The following is a 17828-nucleotide window of genomic DNA, read 5'->3' on the forward strand; positions in this document are numbered from 1 at the left end:
CCCCCCCCCCCCCCCCTTTTTGAGACAGGATCTTATTCTAACCCAGGTTGGCCTGGAACCACTAACTACCATAGACTGGCTTAGATAAGGTTTTTTCATTGTAATGTGTGTGCCTTAAGTCTGTGTGCACCACTTTTATTCGGGTGCCTGTGAAGACCAGACCTGGGCATCAGATCCCCTGGAACTGGAGTTACTGGTGGTCGTGAGCTGCCCAGTGTGGGTGCTAGAAATCAAATCCAGGTCCTCTACAAGAACAGCAAGTGCTCTTAACCACTGAACCATCTCCTGCCCTGCCTGGAACTTTTTAGCAGTCTTCCTGTCACAACTCCTGACTGCGGGGGATTACGCACTTGAACCACCATGCTGAGTTTACAACCTATGGTATCAAGTCAGTAACTTTCCGAGAAAGGTTATATAGTAAGTAAATGCCTTTCTTTCTGGTGTGCTTAGGGACTGAATTCAGGATCTTCTCTACCATTGAACGTTTCCCTCAGCCACGGTAATTGAATTAGAAATAAAAAGATTATGTAGCTGGAAGTGGTGGCTCACACCTTTCACACCAGCACTCGGGAGGCAGAGGCAAGCGGATCTCTGTCAGTTCGAGACCAGCCTGGTCTACAGAGCAAGTTCCAGGACAGGCTCCAAAGCTACACAGAGAAACCCTGTCTCCAAATATGTGTATGAATATTGTCTGCATGTATGTATGTGCACCATGTGTATGCCTGGTACACAAGAAGGCTAAAGGTTGCAAGAGCAGCAAGTGCTCTTAACCACTGGGATTTCCAGCCCCATGCAACTTAATTCTTAAATTCATTTGAGAAGGCAGCCAAGCTCCTGAACACTTGTGGATCCTGCAGGATTCTTGGAATTGCACCTTATGGTCATTATAGAAGCATGAGTGTGTGTACATGAGTGTCTGTGTGCATGTGTGTATGAGTGTGTGCGTGTGTGTCTACATGAGTGTGTGCATGTGTGTGTGCGTGTTGCTGTATAGGGATGGGACCCAAGGCCTTGGACATGCTAGGCCAGAGCTAGCCCAGTGAACTGTATCATCTGTTTCTGAGTTTTCTTTTTTTCTTTTCTTGGGTTTTTGTTTTTGTTTTGTGGGAGAGGGGAGGTTTGGAGACAAGGTTTCTACATAGCCCTGGCTTTTCAGGAACTTACTATGTAGACCAGGCTCTCTTTGAACTCACACAGATCCACTTGCTTCTGCCTCCTTGGTGCTAGGATGTAAGGCCTACACCACCATGAATGGCATTGCTGGGGGTTTTGACTTTTGCCAGTGTTTTGTTCTTCCTTGTTTCTCTTCTATACCAACCCTTTTTTTCTTAAAAGATTTATTTTAACTTTTGTGTGTGGTGTGTGTGTGTGTGTGTTTAGGTGCGTAGAGCGTGGTGCCTAAAGAGCCAGAGTTAGATCCTTTTGGAGATGAAGTTTTATTTAGATGGTTCTGAGCCACCTCTGGATGCTGGGAACCAACCTCTGCTAGGGCAGAGTATGTCTCCCCTCCTTCCCTCCCTCCCTCCTTCCTTCTCTTCCCTCCCTCCCTCCTTCCTTCTCTTCCTTCCCTCCCTCCTTCCCTCTCTTCTTTCCCTCCCTTCCTTCTTTCCATCCTTCCCTCCCTCCCTTCCTCCTTCCCTCCTTTTATCCCTTCCTCCCTCCTTCCTTCCCTCCCTCCTCTCTCTCTCCCTTCCTTCCTTCCTTTCCTTCCTTTCTTTTTTTTTTTTTTTTTTTTTTTTTTTTTTTTGAGACAAGGGTTTTTCTGTGGCTGAAGCTCTTTCTTAGACCAGACTGGCCTCAAACTCACAGAGTTCTGCCTGCCTCTGTTTTCCTAGTGCTGGGATTAAAGGTATTCACCATCATAGCCCTGCTAGGGAACTTCTTTAAATGAGGCATTTAAATATCTATACAGGTTTTGGTCATTTCCTTATTTCTCTCATGAAAGTTGGTGCAGGCTTAAGTCTACAGGAGCTGGGCCTGAGCTAGCAAGGGAATTACGAATTACACAAGAACATCCAGGGGGAGGGGGCTGGAGAGATGGCTCAGAGGTTGAGAGCACTGACTGCTCTTCCGGAGGTCCTGAGTTCATTCAATTCCCAGCAACCACATGGTGGCTCACAACCATCTGTAATGAGATCTGGTGCCCTCTTCTGGCATACATGGAGGCTGAACACTGTGTACATAATAAATAAATAAATCTTAAAAAAAAAAAAAGAACATCCTGTGTGATAGATGCTGAGATACTCCTGCGCATGTGGTGGTGAGTTGGATTCCTCAGCATCGCCCTGGATTCTAATGCTAACTGAAATCTACTGAGGGCTGCGCTCCCTCTGCCTGTTAATGCCAGGTCCCTTGGCCCTGCAGCTCCAGCTGGGAAACTCATTTTTGTATTTTGGTTTCCCATCTTCCTGCTTAGCAGACATTAGATGATGGATTTTAGTGGCATTGTTATAAAATATTGGCTAAGGAATAATTCCTCTTCATTTGCCTACTCTTGTGTCAACCGTTACATATTATCTTCTACTCTTTAGGATTGCTTTGAATGCATGGGCTGTTAGCTTTATAGCATGTAGTTGATTGAGGAAACACTCAGAACAATGTATGAAGAGTGGCTTACTTAAAATAGGGAAAGCTAGGTTGCATGGAGGTAGAGACCGGGGCTGTTAGCTGAGTGCTGTACGTGGTGATTTACACACCCAGAGGTAGTAGCAGCAGTCGCTGTCCTGGTCAGGTTAGACTTCTCTGGAACTCCGTCATCATCATTTTGTGAGTGTTTCTATCGTGTACGTGTGGGTAGGCGTGTGTCTGCTGTCTGGAGCCATCAGTTCTCTCCTCCTGCACACGTGTTCCAGGACCTGAACTCAACCTTTTCCTCTTGAGTGGCAATCTCCTTTCCCATTGAGCATCAGACCTGTCCTCAGCTCGATAGTTTCTCCTCTGACCAGGAGCCAGTGATGCGGTATTGCTTCAGATTCAGCCTGAGTTTAAGGGCAAAGATCCTTAAAGACTCAAAGATTACACTCTTATTTTCTCTCTTCAGGCTTAGACCAAAACTCTAGAGTTTTACCTGTAGTTTAAAAAAAATTCTACAGCCGGACGGTGGTGGCGCACGCCTTTAATCCCAGCACTCGGGAGGCAGAGGCAGGTGGATCTCTGTGAGTTCGAGACCAGCCTGGTCTACAAGAGCTAGTTCCAGGACAGGCTCCAAAACCACAGAGAAACCCTGTCTCGAAAAAGAAAAAAAAATTAAGGTTGGGTATAGTTTATTAGTAGAGCAGTCCCTAGGTTATTAATTCCTCCTTAATACCATGTGACGCTGGATGGGAGCAGAGAGAAAGGAAAAGGAAAGGATTACTTCGGTTACAAGTACAGTGGTCCAGTAGTAACCAGAACCGATAGAGCAAAAGTAGGTGATACAGGAGGTAAAGAAAAGGATGTCTTGTTTCTGGCTGTGACTTGATAGGAGGTTGCTGGAAGGTGGTCATATTTAGTGGTGGGGGACTGGAGAGGCACCAAGAAAGAATGTTGGGTAAGCTATTAACTGGGGTAGTGGGTTCAGAGGTAGAAATAAAAGAGGTGAGGGCATGTGGATCATTCAGTGAAGAAATGAAAGAATAGCAGTTGGGGCTGTACAAATTAGACATCCTTGAAGAAAGGACGGTGTGAAGAGAAGAAAGCTGGGAGCCTGAGTGAAACTCAGAGCAGAGAAAAGAGAGAAGTGGCTGCAGAGGCAGAGGGAAAACCAGCATGGGGCCTTGAAGCCAGGAGGAAGATGTGTAAGGAGAGGGTGGTTTCCTGCAATCACATGTGTGCCTGGTACCTTCAGGGGCCAGAAGAAGGCTTTGGATTCCCTGGAACTAAAATGGGTAGTTGTGAGCTACCATACGGATGCTGAGAACTGAATCCGAGCCCTCTGCTAGAGCTGCAAGTATTCTTAACTCCTGAGCCCTCTCCCTCTGTCCCCTCCAATGGGTATTTTTTTTCCTTTGATAGGATAGACTGGTCTCCATCCTTAAAATCTTTACTCTCCTTGCTTGCTCCCTTCATCTCTAGTTCCTTTCTATTTTTTTTAAGTTGTCATAGCTCATTCTGTTCCTTAAATTATAATGTCCCCCCATTTTGTTTGTTTTTGTGTTTGTTTGTTTGTTTTTCGAGATAGGGTTTCACTGCTTAGCCCTGGCTGTTCAGGAACTCACTTTGAAGACCAGGGTGGCCTAGAACTCAGAGATCTGCCTGCCTGTGCCACCACCACCCAGCTTAACATCCATTCTCTTTTATTAGCTCTTGCCTTCTATTCAAACTGCATTTGGCCTCCAGCTAAATATTTTGTTTAGTCTGCATTATATTAAATTAGGTATCTACACTTGAAAGTAGAGATTTTACATACGAACTCTACATTTCTAACTTTTGAGAAATCAAAATTTCTCTTTCCATCTTGGATATATATTTCTTATAGTAGCTACTTTGTTTAAAGGGGACCTAGGGAGGCCATGTGTGGTAAACTTTTTAAATCCCTGATCCACTGTTTTAATTCCCAAGGCAGAGGCAGGTGGATTTCTGTGAGTTCAGGCCAGTCAGGGCTATGTAGTGAAATCCTAGTCTCTCCAGTTTCTCATAGACACCAACATCTTCTAGTCTCTCAATGATATCAGAGCAGTTTTTCTTATACCTGGTCTATTGCTCACATTTCTTAGCTAGTCTCCACTTTTAAATCTACCATCTAGTTATGAGGACTCTCTAAATCTATCAACAAACTGCATTTTTTACAGCCAGTTTATTGAATGTCACAATTTAATATACTATAAACAACTCATTCAGTATAGCTAAGTTCCATAGTCTACTGATTTTTATCTCACGTGTTTCTGGGCCCTGTTCCTTCCTCCCGTCATATTTTGAATCACATTGCTATAGTTCAGATCTTAATTATCTTGTTAGGTAGGATGCAGAAGGGGAATTTATTGGACGGTTATTACGTGACTCACAAATTTAAGGTTTAAAAGATAGTCTGAAAGCAAGAGAGGTATGTCCACAGAGACCAGACACAACACTGAACAATGTGGCTCTGCGAATAGGACTTCCCCCCAAGGTCTCATGCATAAGTATCTCATCATATATGCCTTTGATTGCTGGACAGAAAGAGCATGTTAGTAAATCTCCAGTATCTTTGCTGGACTGACCCTACATCTTCTGCTCTTCCATCCCTCAAAGCAAGTTAGGTAACTAAGGTTAGTTCTGATCAAGTTTCTGTAAGACAATGGCTCTCTGATGCCTGACTCTTGCCTGCCCTTCAGCTTTCTGTCTGTTCAGTTTCCTGTGATATATGTGTTGGTAGGATTGAACCACAGAATTCTGTATCACATACTCTTCATTTGCATGCTTTTGTTTTTGCCTTCCTTCTTGCTATCTCTGCTGCTTGGTTGTCTTTTTCGTGTGGTCCACCTTAACCTATCTCCTATAATTTAAGAAACTACTTCCTGGTATCTTTTCCTCCTAAATTAATTTTACCTTCTTCTTTGGTCTCTGTAGTGAGCCCTGCTGGTTGTGTACGTCTTGTAACTTTTTACACTTGCCCACTTGTTATTATCGTAGTGCCTACTACTTACCTTTCCCACATACACACATCTAGTAGGAGTAGTGATTATCTCTCACACACTCCCCCTCCCATCTCCCTCCCTCTATCTTGTTTTTTGTTGTTTTTGTTTAAACAGGCCTTGAGTGCCTGATACTCCTGTCCTCCCCCTCCCCAAGTGCTAGAATTACAGGCATGCACCATCATGCCTGGTGGGTAATGGGTTATTTATTTTTGGACTCCTAATATTATCAAGTTACTTAGTAGTATACTGTCTACACAGTAATTTTTTTTATTGATTGATTGATTGATTTATACAGTATCCTGCCTGTAGGCCAGAAGAGGGCACCAGATCTCATTATAGGTGGTTGTGAGCCACCATGTGGTGAGGACCTCTGGAAGAGCAGTCAGTGCTCTTAACCGCTGAGCCATCTCTCCAGCCCCTCAGTAAATGTTTAGATAACTGGGCATGGTAATCCTGAAATCATGGCTGTAATTTCAGCACTGGGGAGGCTGAGGCAGGAGAATCACCATAAATTTGTGGCAAGCTTGGGCTACATAGTGAGTTCCAAGGCAATCTAGATTATGTACTGTGAGACCTTGTCTCAGACAAGAATTGAAGTAGTGAATGAAGAAATGTAGATCTTAGAACATAAGATTTGGACACAGCAAATCAAGGGTAGTATACAATTTGAATGCAGCACTATTGACTAGACCCATATGAGAAAACATATAGCAATAGCAATGACTTTTTTGACTAGCATGTGTTTGCGTCGAATAACAGTGGGAACTAGTACAAAAAGGGCAAGGTGTGCTATTAAATCTACCTTAGCCTCCTGCATGCTAGAATTAGAATTGCAGACATGCCCCACAGAGTCACAAGACTAACAGGATGTTTTTGAAAGTCCCCCCCCCCCCCAGACAGGGTTTCTCTGTGGCTTTAGAGCCTGTCCTGGAACTAGCTCTGTAGACCATGCTGGTCTCGAACTCACAGAGATCCCTCACAGAGATCCGCCTGCCTCTGCCTCCCGAGTGCTGGGATTAAAGGCGTGCGCCACCATCGCCCGGCTCTTTGAACGTTCTTAAGCATGAAGTTTGTTTGGTCAAATTGTGTATTAGAAAATTAGGCCAGGCAGTGTTGGGGCATGCCTTTAATACCAGCACACGGAAAGTAGAGATAGGTGGATCTTTGAGTTCGAGGCCAGCCTGGTCTACAGAATGAGTTCCAGGACATCTGCAAAAAGCTACAGAGTCTCGAAAAACAAAACAATAAAAGAAAAGATAATTAAGGTAGCAGGATCAGGAGGGAGAAAGATCGTTTACGAGACTTGCGAGAAAGCAAATCCTGACTTTGCTACTTAGTTTCTTAGTTGGATTCTTCAGCGGCTCGGTTTTCTCATCTGATTTAAAGTGGTTGAGTTACAACCATAGCACAGTGCAGGTTCTGAAGTCTGTTCCAATACATTGCCGTAATGTCAGTATTGGATGCTAAATATGGAGGTTCAGAGCCAGCCTAAATAGGAAGCCTTAATACTACTACAGTCTAACTGGGTGTTCCTGGCCTGTCTAGTGGTAGGCAACACTGGGGTCTTTAAAAGTGGGAGGTTTAAGTTCAAGTTGATCTTTCTCCCAGACTGCTTGGGACACTGGGGATGGACAGTGCCGTGAGAGGGAAGTCAAACTCACTGTTCGGAGAGAAAGAGCCTGGGGGAGGACTGGGTGTGTATTTTGGAGGGCACCGGGTCACAGAATTGTTAGAAGCACCTGAGCTAACTTTGTGGAAGCAGAAGTGTCAAGCATGCAAGCCAGTTTCCTGGGTTATAGCACAGAGTGTTTTATCTTGGAAGAGGACAGCGAAAGGCTGCGTGCCCAGCAACTGTGCTGCCTCCTGGTATCGTCTGGGCACCTTGTGGGGGGAGTGGGAGGGAGTGACAGGGCTGCCGGAAGGCAGGGGTTCCAGAGGGAGGCGGAGCTGGCCTAGTGCAGAACACCTTCCCAGAGCTCCTCTCGGGTGTGCTAGCGGTGTGAGTGCTAAGAAACCACCCTTAGGATTGCGCTCTTTGCACCTTCGTTTTCAAGCAAGCTGCAGGCTTGTTCTCGGCCCTAGAAACCGGATAGGCCTCGCTGTGCGCTCTCAACCTAACCTGAGGGGGAAGGGAGCTGCTTCTAGTCCCGCCCTTGCGCTGTTTTGCGTCTCTGCGCCTTTGTGTGAGTGGCAGTGCGATTCGACCAATGGAAGTGTGGGGCGGGCAAGCGCATCGAGTTAGGTTGCGCAGAAGGAGGGGAACTGGTGCTGGAGAGACAGCGAGAAGCGAACCGGCCCCACGGCCACCGCAGGTAAAGCCACCTTTGCCTCCCATCGGGGTGAGGTGCAGGCCCTTTTCTCCTTCGGGGCTTGCTAGGCCTCTCAACCTGCAGCCTGCGTCCTAACGTTGCTTCTTCCCCAGGCATCACACCCCCACCCCCACCCCCCGCATCTTCCCATCTTGACCATCCCCACCTCGGAGGGTGCCCCCGATAGCTCCCTCGCTTAAGTGCACGTACTTCAACTCCTTTTGGGGGATCTAGTTGGCCTGAAGTCTCCCGCCCGTGCCTGTGCCTGCCTCTGCCGTATGGGCCTTACTGGCACCAACCCCGGCAGTAAGAGCAGGTAATGTACCCGATCCCCCTTCCCACCCCCACTTTCAGTAGCGTTTACCTCTCCATCAATTCTACTTCATTCCCTTTCCCCGTATGAGTAACATTAATTTCTACAGTTTCCCTCTTGGCCTCTGAAAAATACATGCTTTTAGGTTTTATGGTTGGCTATTTAGCTTTCCCAGTTTTTAATGAGGTGCTCCCTGTTACCAGCCATATTTGCCCCCAAATGTCTACACCCTTAATTTGGGTATGCTTCTTCCTACAGCGATTAGAAAACAGAAACAGAGTTGCCACTCATTGGACTGGATGGTGAAGACAGAGAAGATAGGCTCTTCTCGACTTACTTGAGGGAGCCTGAGCGGCTCCAAGTTATTAGCTTCATTTCTTGTGTTCTGTGTCCTTCCAGCCTCATCATTCTTTGACCCTGACTTGTGATTTTATTCACTTTGGGTGTCTATTTCTCATTTATCTTTAAGGTTTGAGATTCTCCGAGTGTCCCAAATGTTTCTGTGGCATAGTTTTTTAGTGTTCCCTTCTATAAATTATTGGGTTATTTTTTGTTTTGTTTTGTCTTTTTAAATGTTCATTTTATTTTCAAGGTATTTCTTGTTTAAATTAAACTTTCCCTATTCATTCTGTGTTTCAATATGTGTGTCTAACTCAATCTCCTGAAAATGATACAATTTCCAATAAGGTTTATACTTTGAAGTAAAAAAAAAGTTTATTTTCTGAATCTTTGGGCATAGAGGTTAGGTGGGCATGAGCAGGCTTTCTAAGACTATATGCTACAGAAAAGAGTCAGTGTTGCTCAGTATGGCATTTGTTCATTGAGAAATCTACAAATGGAGAATCTGTGCCTGTAGTTCAGTTTATATAATTTATCTGTTAGGTGATCTACTGCAGTGTTTAAACTATGATAAATGCCCTTTGGGGTGATGTGAGAACTCTTACCCCAGCCCAGAGGTCCTAGTGACTTTTTCATGCTCTTTCCTTCCTACTGACGTCAGTCCCTTGCCCATTGTCTTTTACAGATCCATACTGGTCAAGATTTTGTCCATTTGTACTGACAGTAATAGAAAGGAAGTATAAGTACAAATACAGAATCGTGATGCTAGGTGCACATTTAAAAACTACACTTCCCACCTCACCCACCCCATGATAGCTCTTCTCAGTGTGTGTACCTTCCTTCCACACCCTGTGTGCGGTCACCATTTTGTTGAAAGACATGAAGATTTGGGGGTAGATGAGTAGAATAGAATTAAAATACAGTGTGATGAGACAGACAAGGGATAGAAATGGGCAAGATTATTACAAAACACAAGGATCAGAGAGTCGGAGCGCTGAGGCTCCAGAAGTACAAGAATGGTATTGAAGGTGGCCAGGCCTAGAGCACCGGTGTGGGGACTTCTGGGAAGAAGGGAGCTCTGAGAAGACAACAGACGACACTGTCCTGGTGACCTTGAATTTCCCTCGGGATTTGTATCATGCATCTATATATTTTGATTATGGAATGTGATTAAGTGCAACCACTAAATCCTGGTTTTCCTTTAGAGTACATGCATGTGCTTCTCTTTAGGGCAGTGGTAGGTGAAGCTACATTTTCCTTCTTAGTAACACAAAGTCTGATATCACTTTATTATCTAGATAGTTATTTTACCTTAAAACCTGTAGAACATCCATTTTTTGTTTTACCAGGGTTCGAGCTGTAGAAGAGAATTCATGCAGTGTGTCAGATGGTAAACTAAGCTGTATATTGGTGCAGGCAGGATGATCCACATGTACAGGAGTAGAGCAATGAAGAAAGTTAGAGGTATAGGGAGGCTTGAACTTGTGAAAATCCAGGATGTTTAAAATGGGAGTCAGAGAATCTGGAGCTAGGCTTAAAACCTCACAGGGGGGCAATTGACTACAGGTTAGCAGTTGAAAAGTAGTAATACTTTATTGTGGGATTGAGTCAGTTGCCAGGATTTGAGGCAGGGTTATTTTTGAGACGTTCTCGCTATGTAACCTTGGCTAGCCTGATACTCCCTCTGCGATCAGTCTGTCCTCAAACTCATAGCAGTCCTTCTGCCTCAGCCTCTCAAATTCTGGGATTGCAGGGTAAGCCACCGTACCTGGGGAAGACTTTCAAGTTGTTGAATCTAGACTGACAAGTAGAAAGCAGAAATAGCAATGGCTACAATCTTAGCACTCAGGAAGCTGAGGCAGGTGCATTGTTTCAAGTTTGTGAACAGCCTGGGCTACATAGACCTTATTTAAAAAAAAAAAAATTAAGATTGGGTATGGTGGTGCACCTTCTGGTTCATACCTTTAAACCCTGCACTGATAGGCAGAGGCAGACAGATCTTTGAATTTGAGGACCCCTCAGGGCTACACAGAGAAGCCCTGACTACAAAGAAACAAAAAGTACCTATTTCAAGGAAACCCTCACCTGGTCTAGTGTGCCTGACTGAGTCTTTTTTGTCTTAACCCTCATGTTTAAGCCCACACTAAAACATCTGTATTTGGCCAAAAAGAGATTTGGGAGACAAGGACTAAGATAATACACTGATTTTTAAAGCTTAATAATTGAATCACATGCAGTGAAATATTTGAGGGGAAAAAGTTCAGTTACTGTTTCTTATTAAAAAGTACCATCTTTATTGCAGTCTGGTAGTGCAGACCTGTAAACACAGCTCCTTTGAAGGCTGATGTGGAAGAGAATCAAAGCCTGCTTAGTCTACTGAATAATTTCAAGGCCAGACTGTGCAACTTAGTGAGACACAGTCTAAACAGAAGGTAAAGTGAGGGGCTGCAGAGCTGGCTCCATGGGTAAGAGCACTTCCAGAGCACCTTGGTTTGTTTCCCAACTCCCACGTGAAAGGAAGCTCACTTCTGCTAGTAATTTCCAGCTCCAGAAGATCTGATGTCCTCTTCTGTCTCTGCAGGTACCACGGGCAGGCATACAGTGCAGTGGCATACATGTAAAAAACACATACAAAAATTTTAAAGAAATAAATATTTTTAGACAGGTTTCTCTATATAGCTTTGGATGTCATAGAATTTGCTGTGTAGACCAAGCTGGCCTGGAAACCACAAATATCCTCCTGCCTCTGCTTCCCCAGTACTGAGATTAAAAGTATGCCACCGTGCTGGGCCCAAAATAAAAATTTAAATTTAAAAAATAAAAAAGGTGAAATTAACTTTGTGGTGATGTTCTTAGTTGGCATCCTCAAAGCCCTGAGTTCAGTTACCAGTACTGCAAGATGAAAAACGAAATTTCTGAACGAAGTGATACATGCTTATAATCCTGGCCTTTGCAGACCTGTGCAAAGGATTGCCAAACCCAGAGCCAGTTTAGGCAGCATAGAAGACTATCTCATAAATACTTTTTAAAAGATTATTGCCAGAGTTTTACCCCTGACTGGGCGAAGTGGGAGTAGAATGAATAAACAAGTTATTGTGAAGTGTATACTCCTGTAGATTATTGTCAGTTAAACTTGTAGTAGTGTTTATGCTGGGACTACAGGCACGAGCCACTGTACTGTCCCTTGCTGTTTTGTTTGACATTTAGCTACAGATGCTTAGTGTAACTTCTGACTGCGAGTAGAGAGAAAAGATCATAGATGGCAAAATGGGCATTACCAGGAAAAAAAAAGTTGTTGAGACTTAAAGAAATATATAAAATTATTGAATAGGTTTTTCATTAAATTAAGAAATATGCATAAATGCTGATTACCATTTTGAGTAATTTGTGGGCAAATATTACAAGTTGGAATGAGATGCTGGAATAGTTTGGATACAGTTATTGACGCCGGGAAGAAATCCTGATCTACTACATTGTTTGTAAGGAGAGCTGGAAGCCCAGTCTACTGGTAGCACAGACCCATTATCCCAGCACTCAGGAAGCCGAGACAGGAGGCTTGTGAGTTTGAGACCATCCTGGGATAGGTTATATCTTTGTTCTATGCTGAGACCTTGTCTTAAAAACAAAAAAACAAGAACTCCTCAACCCTCCCATCCCCAGCAGACATGCACATTCTCACAGACACACATACAGAGCATGAAACTTCTGTGGAAAAGTCATTTTTGTCAGACCTACATTATATTTCCTGACAGATTTTTTATTTGATGTCTTCAGATAGCTAGGAAAAGGGATCTTATCAAGTAAGGCCTTCCTAAATTGTTATGACACTATACTCTTTTAGAGTGTTTTATGAGGTTTATCATTATGGCTGTGGATGTGCCATGGTAGACATGTGTAGGTCAGAGGACGGCTTTCTGGAGTCAGCTCTTTTCCTCTACCTTTATGTGGGTCCTGGGGATTAAACTCCCTTCATCCACTGAGCCATCTCACTAGCCCAAAAGCAAACATCTTCTTCATATAAGTGTGTGTGTACTGTGTGCATGCCTCGTGCCCGCAAAGGCCAGAAGAGGACATTGGATACCCTGGGGCTGGAGTTAAGGATGATTGTGAGCCTCCATGTGGCTGCTGGAGACCCTGGGTCCTTTGAAAAAGCAGTCAGTGCTTTTAACTGCTGAGCCACCTCTCCTTTTCACGTGGTTGTTTAATTTCCTTTGTTTCCCCACTAGCATTTTCATAAACTTTAAGCCATAGATGTGAAATTTATCAACATATCATTTATGGCGCAGTTTTCCAAGATAGGAGGCTTCCACACTGTCTTATATATTGTGATTTCTGTGAAGACTGAAAAACTTATTCCAGTAATGTGAGCAAGTGTTATCTATAACCGTTTGTTGGATGGCTCCTGTGTGTGCTGTCCTACAGATTTCCCATCATCAAGGATCTCTAAGGAGCTGGGTAATAATACATTGTCCTGAATAAGATCCATAATTGTTCACTTTTATGTATTTATGATAATTTCTCACACATGTTAGACAAGCATCTTGAGAAGTTGGTAGTTTCTGTAACCTGCTCAAAGGAATGATTCGTACCTTCATAGGATGTGCATAAGAAACTCAAGGCATATGTGCCTTAATAAGATAGAATGCTGTAGCTTTTTAAAACAAGTAGAAGATCAAGCCATCATACAGAGCTTTGGGTGGGTAGTTTCTCTGCTGGAAGGGATGAAAGGGTAGAAGCGGCTGTGTTCTGTAGGTACCACAGCATGACGGGCACAGGAACTCCCTGTACAGGTGATGGTCAGGGGGAGCTGGGTGTGGGAGTGAGAACTGAGAGGCTAAGTCTCTTGCAAAGAAAGGTTTTTGTTGTTTTGTTTTTTGAGACAGGGTTTCTCTGTTTAACAGCCCTGGCTGTCTTCGAACTCGATTTGTAGACCAGGCTGTCCTTGAACTCACAGGCATTCGCCTGCCTCTGCCTCCCAAGTGCTGGAATTAAAGGTATGTACCACCATTCTGGCAAATATTTTTAATCTTAAATATAAGAAAGGCATTAAAGAAAACATCTGAAAATGCTGTGTATAGGGGCTGGAGAGATGGCTCAGAGGTTAAGAGCACTGCCTGCTCTTCCAAAGGTCCTGAGTTCGGTTCCCAGCAACCACATGGTGGCTCACAACCATCTGTAATGAGGTCTGGTGCCCTCTTCTGGCCTGCAGGCATACACACAGACAGAATATTGTATACATAATAAATAAATAAAATTAAAAAAAATGCTGTGTATAAATGCTTAGTGGAATATTGTTAGAGAAAGTACACTGGCCTCAGCTCACATTGTTAGGAGCTTGGTTACAGGTGGCTTGCTTTTTTACCAGTCATAAGTAGAAGAAGTATCTGGACTGAAAGGAGAATTTATAACAATGGATCCAGAAACTTTAATCTACTTTTTTAGGTGTTCTTGCTACATTTTCGAGTTGTGCCAATTTAACAGTTAGTAAATGTAAACTTTCTTAATATTATTTTAAAAAGATAATTGTCAAAAGAAATGAGCAGAAACAGGCTTAATGATTTTTTTTTGTTTTTTCCCCACCCCTGATTAATATTTTTTTATTATTTGTTAGTTTTTGTTTCTTTGGCTTTTGGACACAGGGCCTCACTGTGTAACTCTGGTTAGCTGTCCTGGAACTCATAGAGACCCTTCTGCCTCTGCCTTCTAGGTTCTGCAATAAAACTGTGTGTCACCACACCCAACAAGCTGAATATTCTTGATAGAAACTTCAAGGTGTAGAGATATAAGAGCCTAAAGTGGGGGTTATTTCTTCTTAATTTTTAGTTTTGAGACAAAAATGTGGGTATTCTTTTTATCATGTGTTCATCTGCAAAGTCCCTCATATCGTCCTATTATTCTAACAGAATTGAAACCTTAGATGGTACCTTAGGACTTTTCGTTGAAATCACCAACTTTGTTTATGTTTATATTTATATTCCATCACAGGAGCTCCATCTTCTTCCTCTGAAGATTTTGCTGTCTTGCTCCATGAAGGTCAGGACAATCTGACATGCACTTGTTTCTTGTATCTTCACTTGAAGAATAGTTTTCGTCCATTGTGTCCATTGTTTTCTTCATAGGGAAGGGGAGGGGAGAACTGGTTCCCCCCCTCCCCTTCCCTCCATAGACTTCTACAGATACCCTTCATTACTTTACCAAGATGGCAGACCCCATCATGGATTTGTTTGATGACCCGAATTTATTTGGCCTGGACTCCCTGACTGATGACAGCTTTAATCAGGTCACTCAAGACCCCATTGAAGAAGCACTTGGACTGCCAAGCTCTCTGGACTCCTTGGATCAGATGAACCAAGATGGTGGAGGTGTTGATGTGGGAAATTCATCAGCAAGTGACCTGGTTTCCCAACCAGAGGATACAGCTCCTCCTGAACTTCCCAAAGAATCCACAGCTCCAGCTCCAGAATCCTTAACCTTGCATGATTATACCACTCAGCCCGCCAGCCAGGAGCAGCCAGCCCAACCTGTCTTGCAGACGTCAGCGCCAACATCAGGACTTTTGCAGGTCTCCAAGAGCCAAGAGATCCTGAGCCAAGGGAATCCTTTCATGGGTGTCTCTGCCACAGCTGTCTCTCCCAGTAATACTGGAGGGCAACCATCTCAGTCAGCCCCTAAGATTGTTATCCTTAAAGCCCCACCAAACTCCTCAGTCACGGGTGCCCATGTGGCACAAATTCAGGCCCAAGGTATCACCAGTACGGCTCAGCCCCTAGTGGCTGGCACAGCCAATGGTGGAAAAGTCACCTTTACCAAAGTGCTAACTGGTACACCCCTTCGACCAGGTGTCTCCATTGTCTCTGGTAATACAGTGTTGGCCACCAAGGTCCCTGGGAGCCAGGCTGCTGTTCAGCGCATTGTCCAGCCAAGCCGACCAGTAAAGCAGCTAGTCCTCCAGCCAGTTAAGGGTTCAGCTCCTGCTGGAAACCCTGGGGCTGCGGGGCCCCCACTGAAGCCTGCAGTCACACTGACTTCTACACCTACCCAGGTGACTTGAGTGAATTGTGGTTTCGTAGAGGACGTAGGAACAATGAGGGTGGAGGGAGAGAACACCGATACATAAGAACTGTTTACAGGAAAGTCTGTTCAGATCTGTCGTCTTGCAGATTATGGGCTGTTTTGGAACAAATTCACTCTAACTGGGACTGGTCCCAAACTCATGGCAGTCTTTCTGTCTTGGTCTTCAAGTGTGGGGATTACAGGCACTAACCACCATGTGTCTTTTCTTTGGAGTGGGGGAGGTTCTTTCGAGACAAGGTTTCTCTGTAGCCCTGTCTGTCTTGGAACTTACTCTGTAGACCAGGCTGGCCTCAAACTCAGTGATCTGCTTGCCTCTGCCTCTCAAGTGCTGGGATTAAGGGTGTATGACACCACCGTCTGACTGTCTTTACTTTTCACCAATGAGCTTTGACAGCCACTTGTTAACAGTTTTGGTGGTAGTAATTACTGTCTGTGAACCTCTCAGCTCTTACCACCAGCTCTGCAGGGAGATGCGGACATTAAACAAAAATTCACAGTAAATGTATGCTGTAAGTTGTCATTTAATATAGTGTGTTCTGGGAACACATATTTGCAAGACTTGTTAAGTGCTCTACTTTTTATCTATCTATTTATTTATTGAGACAGATTCTTGCTGTATAGCCTAGGCTGGCCTGTAATTCTATATAGCCAAGGAAGGCTGGCCTCAAACTTGAGATTGACTTTCCTCCACCTCCTTACTGCTGGAATTAGAGGTGTGTGCCATCACACCAATTGTAGGGGCTTTTGTTTTTAAGAGGGTCTCACTGTGTAGTAGTCTAAGCTGTCCTCAAACTTGACCTCCTCCATCTCAGTGTCCTGATGCCCAGATTGCACACGAGCCACTGCACCTTTCTCTCCCATCGTTGCTAACACTGCTGTTCTCTTCCTGCTTCTGTCATGCAAAGGTAGAGCTTTCAATAAAGGCTTAGAAATTTGGGGAGCACCTGTAGGCACTGAAACGGATGGAAGTGATGTGGAGGCATGTTTCATTTTAAACATTAAATGACTGCCTTAGAAGATAGCTATTAAAAGTTGTATGTGTGTGTGTGATAGGCTTGATATCCACTGGGGTGTTACAGAAAAAGATGCCCTAGAGACATTTGGAGGGTAAACAAAAATGGATTCTCTCTTGACATTCACCTTTATGAATCTCAGATGAAGAAAGCTGGTATAAATACTTCTGTGTATAATATTCTTTAATGTCCCTCTTCTGTGATTTCCTTTTTCTGTGTAGGGTGAATCGAAACGCATCACCTTGGTCCTCCAGCAGCCACAGACCGGAGGTCCCCAAGGACATCGGCATGTTGTGTTAGGGAGTCTACCAGGCAAGATAGTGTTACAGGGCAACCAGCTGGCAGCCTTGACTCAAGCCAAGAATGCCCAGGGGCAGCCTGCCAAAGTCGTAACTATTCAGCTGCAGGTACAGCAGCCACAGCAGAAAATCCAGATTGTACCCCAGCCTCCTTCTTCACAGCCACAACCACAGCCGCCACCCGCAGCCCAGCCTCTGACACTTTCCTCTGTGCAGCAGGCTCAGATAATGGGACCAGGACAAAGCCCAGGACAGAGACTTTCAGTGCCACTCAAAATGGTGCTGCAGCCACAGGTGAGTGACTTGAAACCTCCCCTTAGTCTCTTGTCCCTGCCTTCCTTCAGTAGCCCCTATCGCTAACGGAGGAATTCTAACTTATGCTCTAGAACTGAGGTGCAATTTGTTATTTCATCCATGAGAATCTTGTTTTGATTCAGTCATACAAAGATTAGGAATTATTGTTGAGTTTGAGGTGATGATTTCTGTAATAGTTGTCTTTAAACCTTGGTCTTTTATTATAGTATTATGGGTAGGAGACAATTGGACCTAGACTGTACTGCATAGCAAGACTGTTTCCACACACACACCCCAAAAAGAGCCAGGCATGGTGGTAGGCAGAGGTAGATGCATGTCTGTGAGTCTGAGGTCAGTGCGGTCTACATAGTGAATTCCAGGACAGCCAGACCCTGTCTCAAAGAAATGGATAAAAATTTAAGAAAAGAATGGTTTGAGCAGGGCGGTGGTGGCGCACGCCTTTAATCCCAGCACTTGGGAGGCAGAGGCAGGAGGATCTTTGTGAGTTTGAGGCCAGCCTGGTCTACAAGAGCTAGCTAGTTCCAGGACAGGCACCAAAAACTACAGAGAAACCCTGTTTCGAAAATCAAAAA

At 44.3% G+C, this 17828-nt stretch overlaps 1 protein-coding gene across 1 annotated transcript in view; it reads left to right on the forward strand.

Moving 5' to 3' along the window:
- Nucleotides 1-17301, forward strand: part of LOC126492873 (chromodomain-helicase-DNA-binding protein 8-like) — a 20341-nt gene extending 3040 nt beyond the window's left edge. The window contains exons 2-3 of the mRNA XM_050129510.1: nucleotides 14541-15597; nucleotides 16864-17301. Of these exons, the coding sequence (XP_049985467.1) occupies nucleotides 14755-15597; nucleotides 16864-17301 (1281 nt within the window). The 5' untranslated portion in view covers nucleotides 14541-14754. The remainder of the gene's footprint in view (nucleotides 1-14540; nucleotides 15598-16863) is intronic.
- The last annotated feature ends 527 nt before the right edge of the window (nucleotides 17302-17828 follow it).

Source organism: Alexandromys fortis, unplaced genomic scaffold, assembly GCF_014885135.2.
Source record: "Alexandromys fortis isolate MF-2015 unplaced genomic scaffold, M_Fortis_MF-2015_v1.1 scaffold_285, whole genome shotgun sequence".
Taxonomy (NCBI): Eukaryota; Metazoa; Chordata; class Mammalia; order Rodentia; family Cricetidae; genus Alexandromys; species Alexandromys fortis.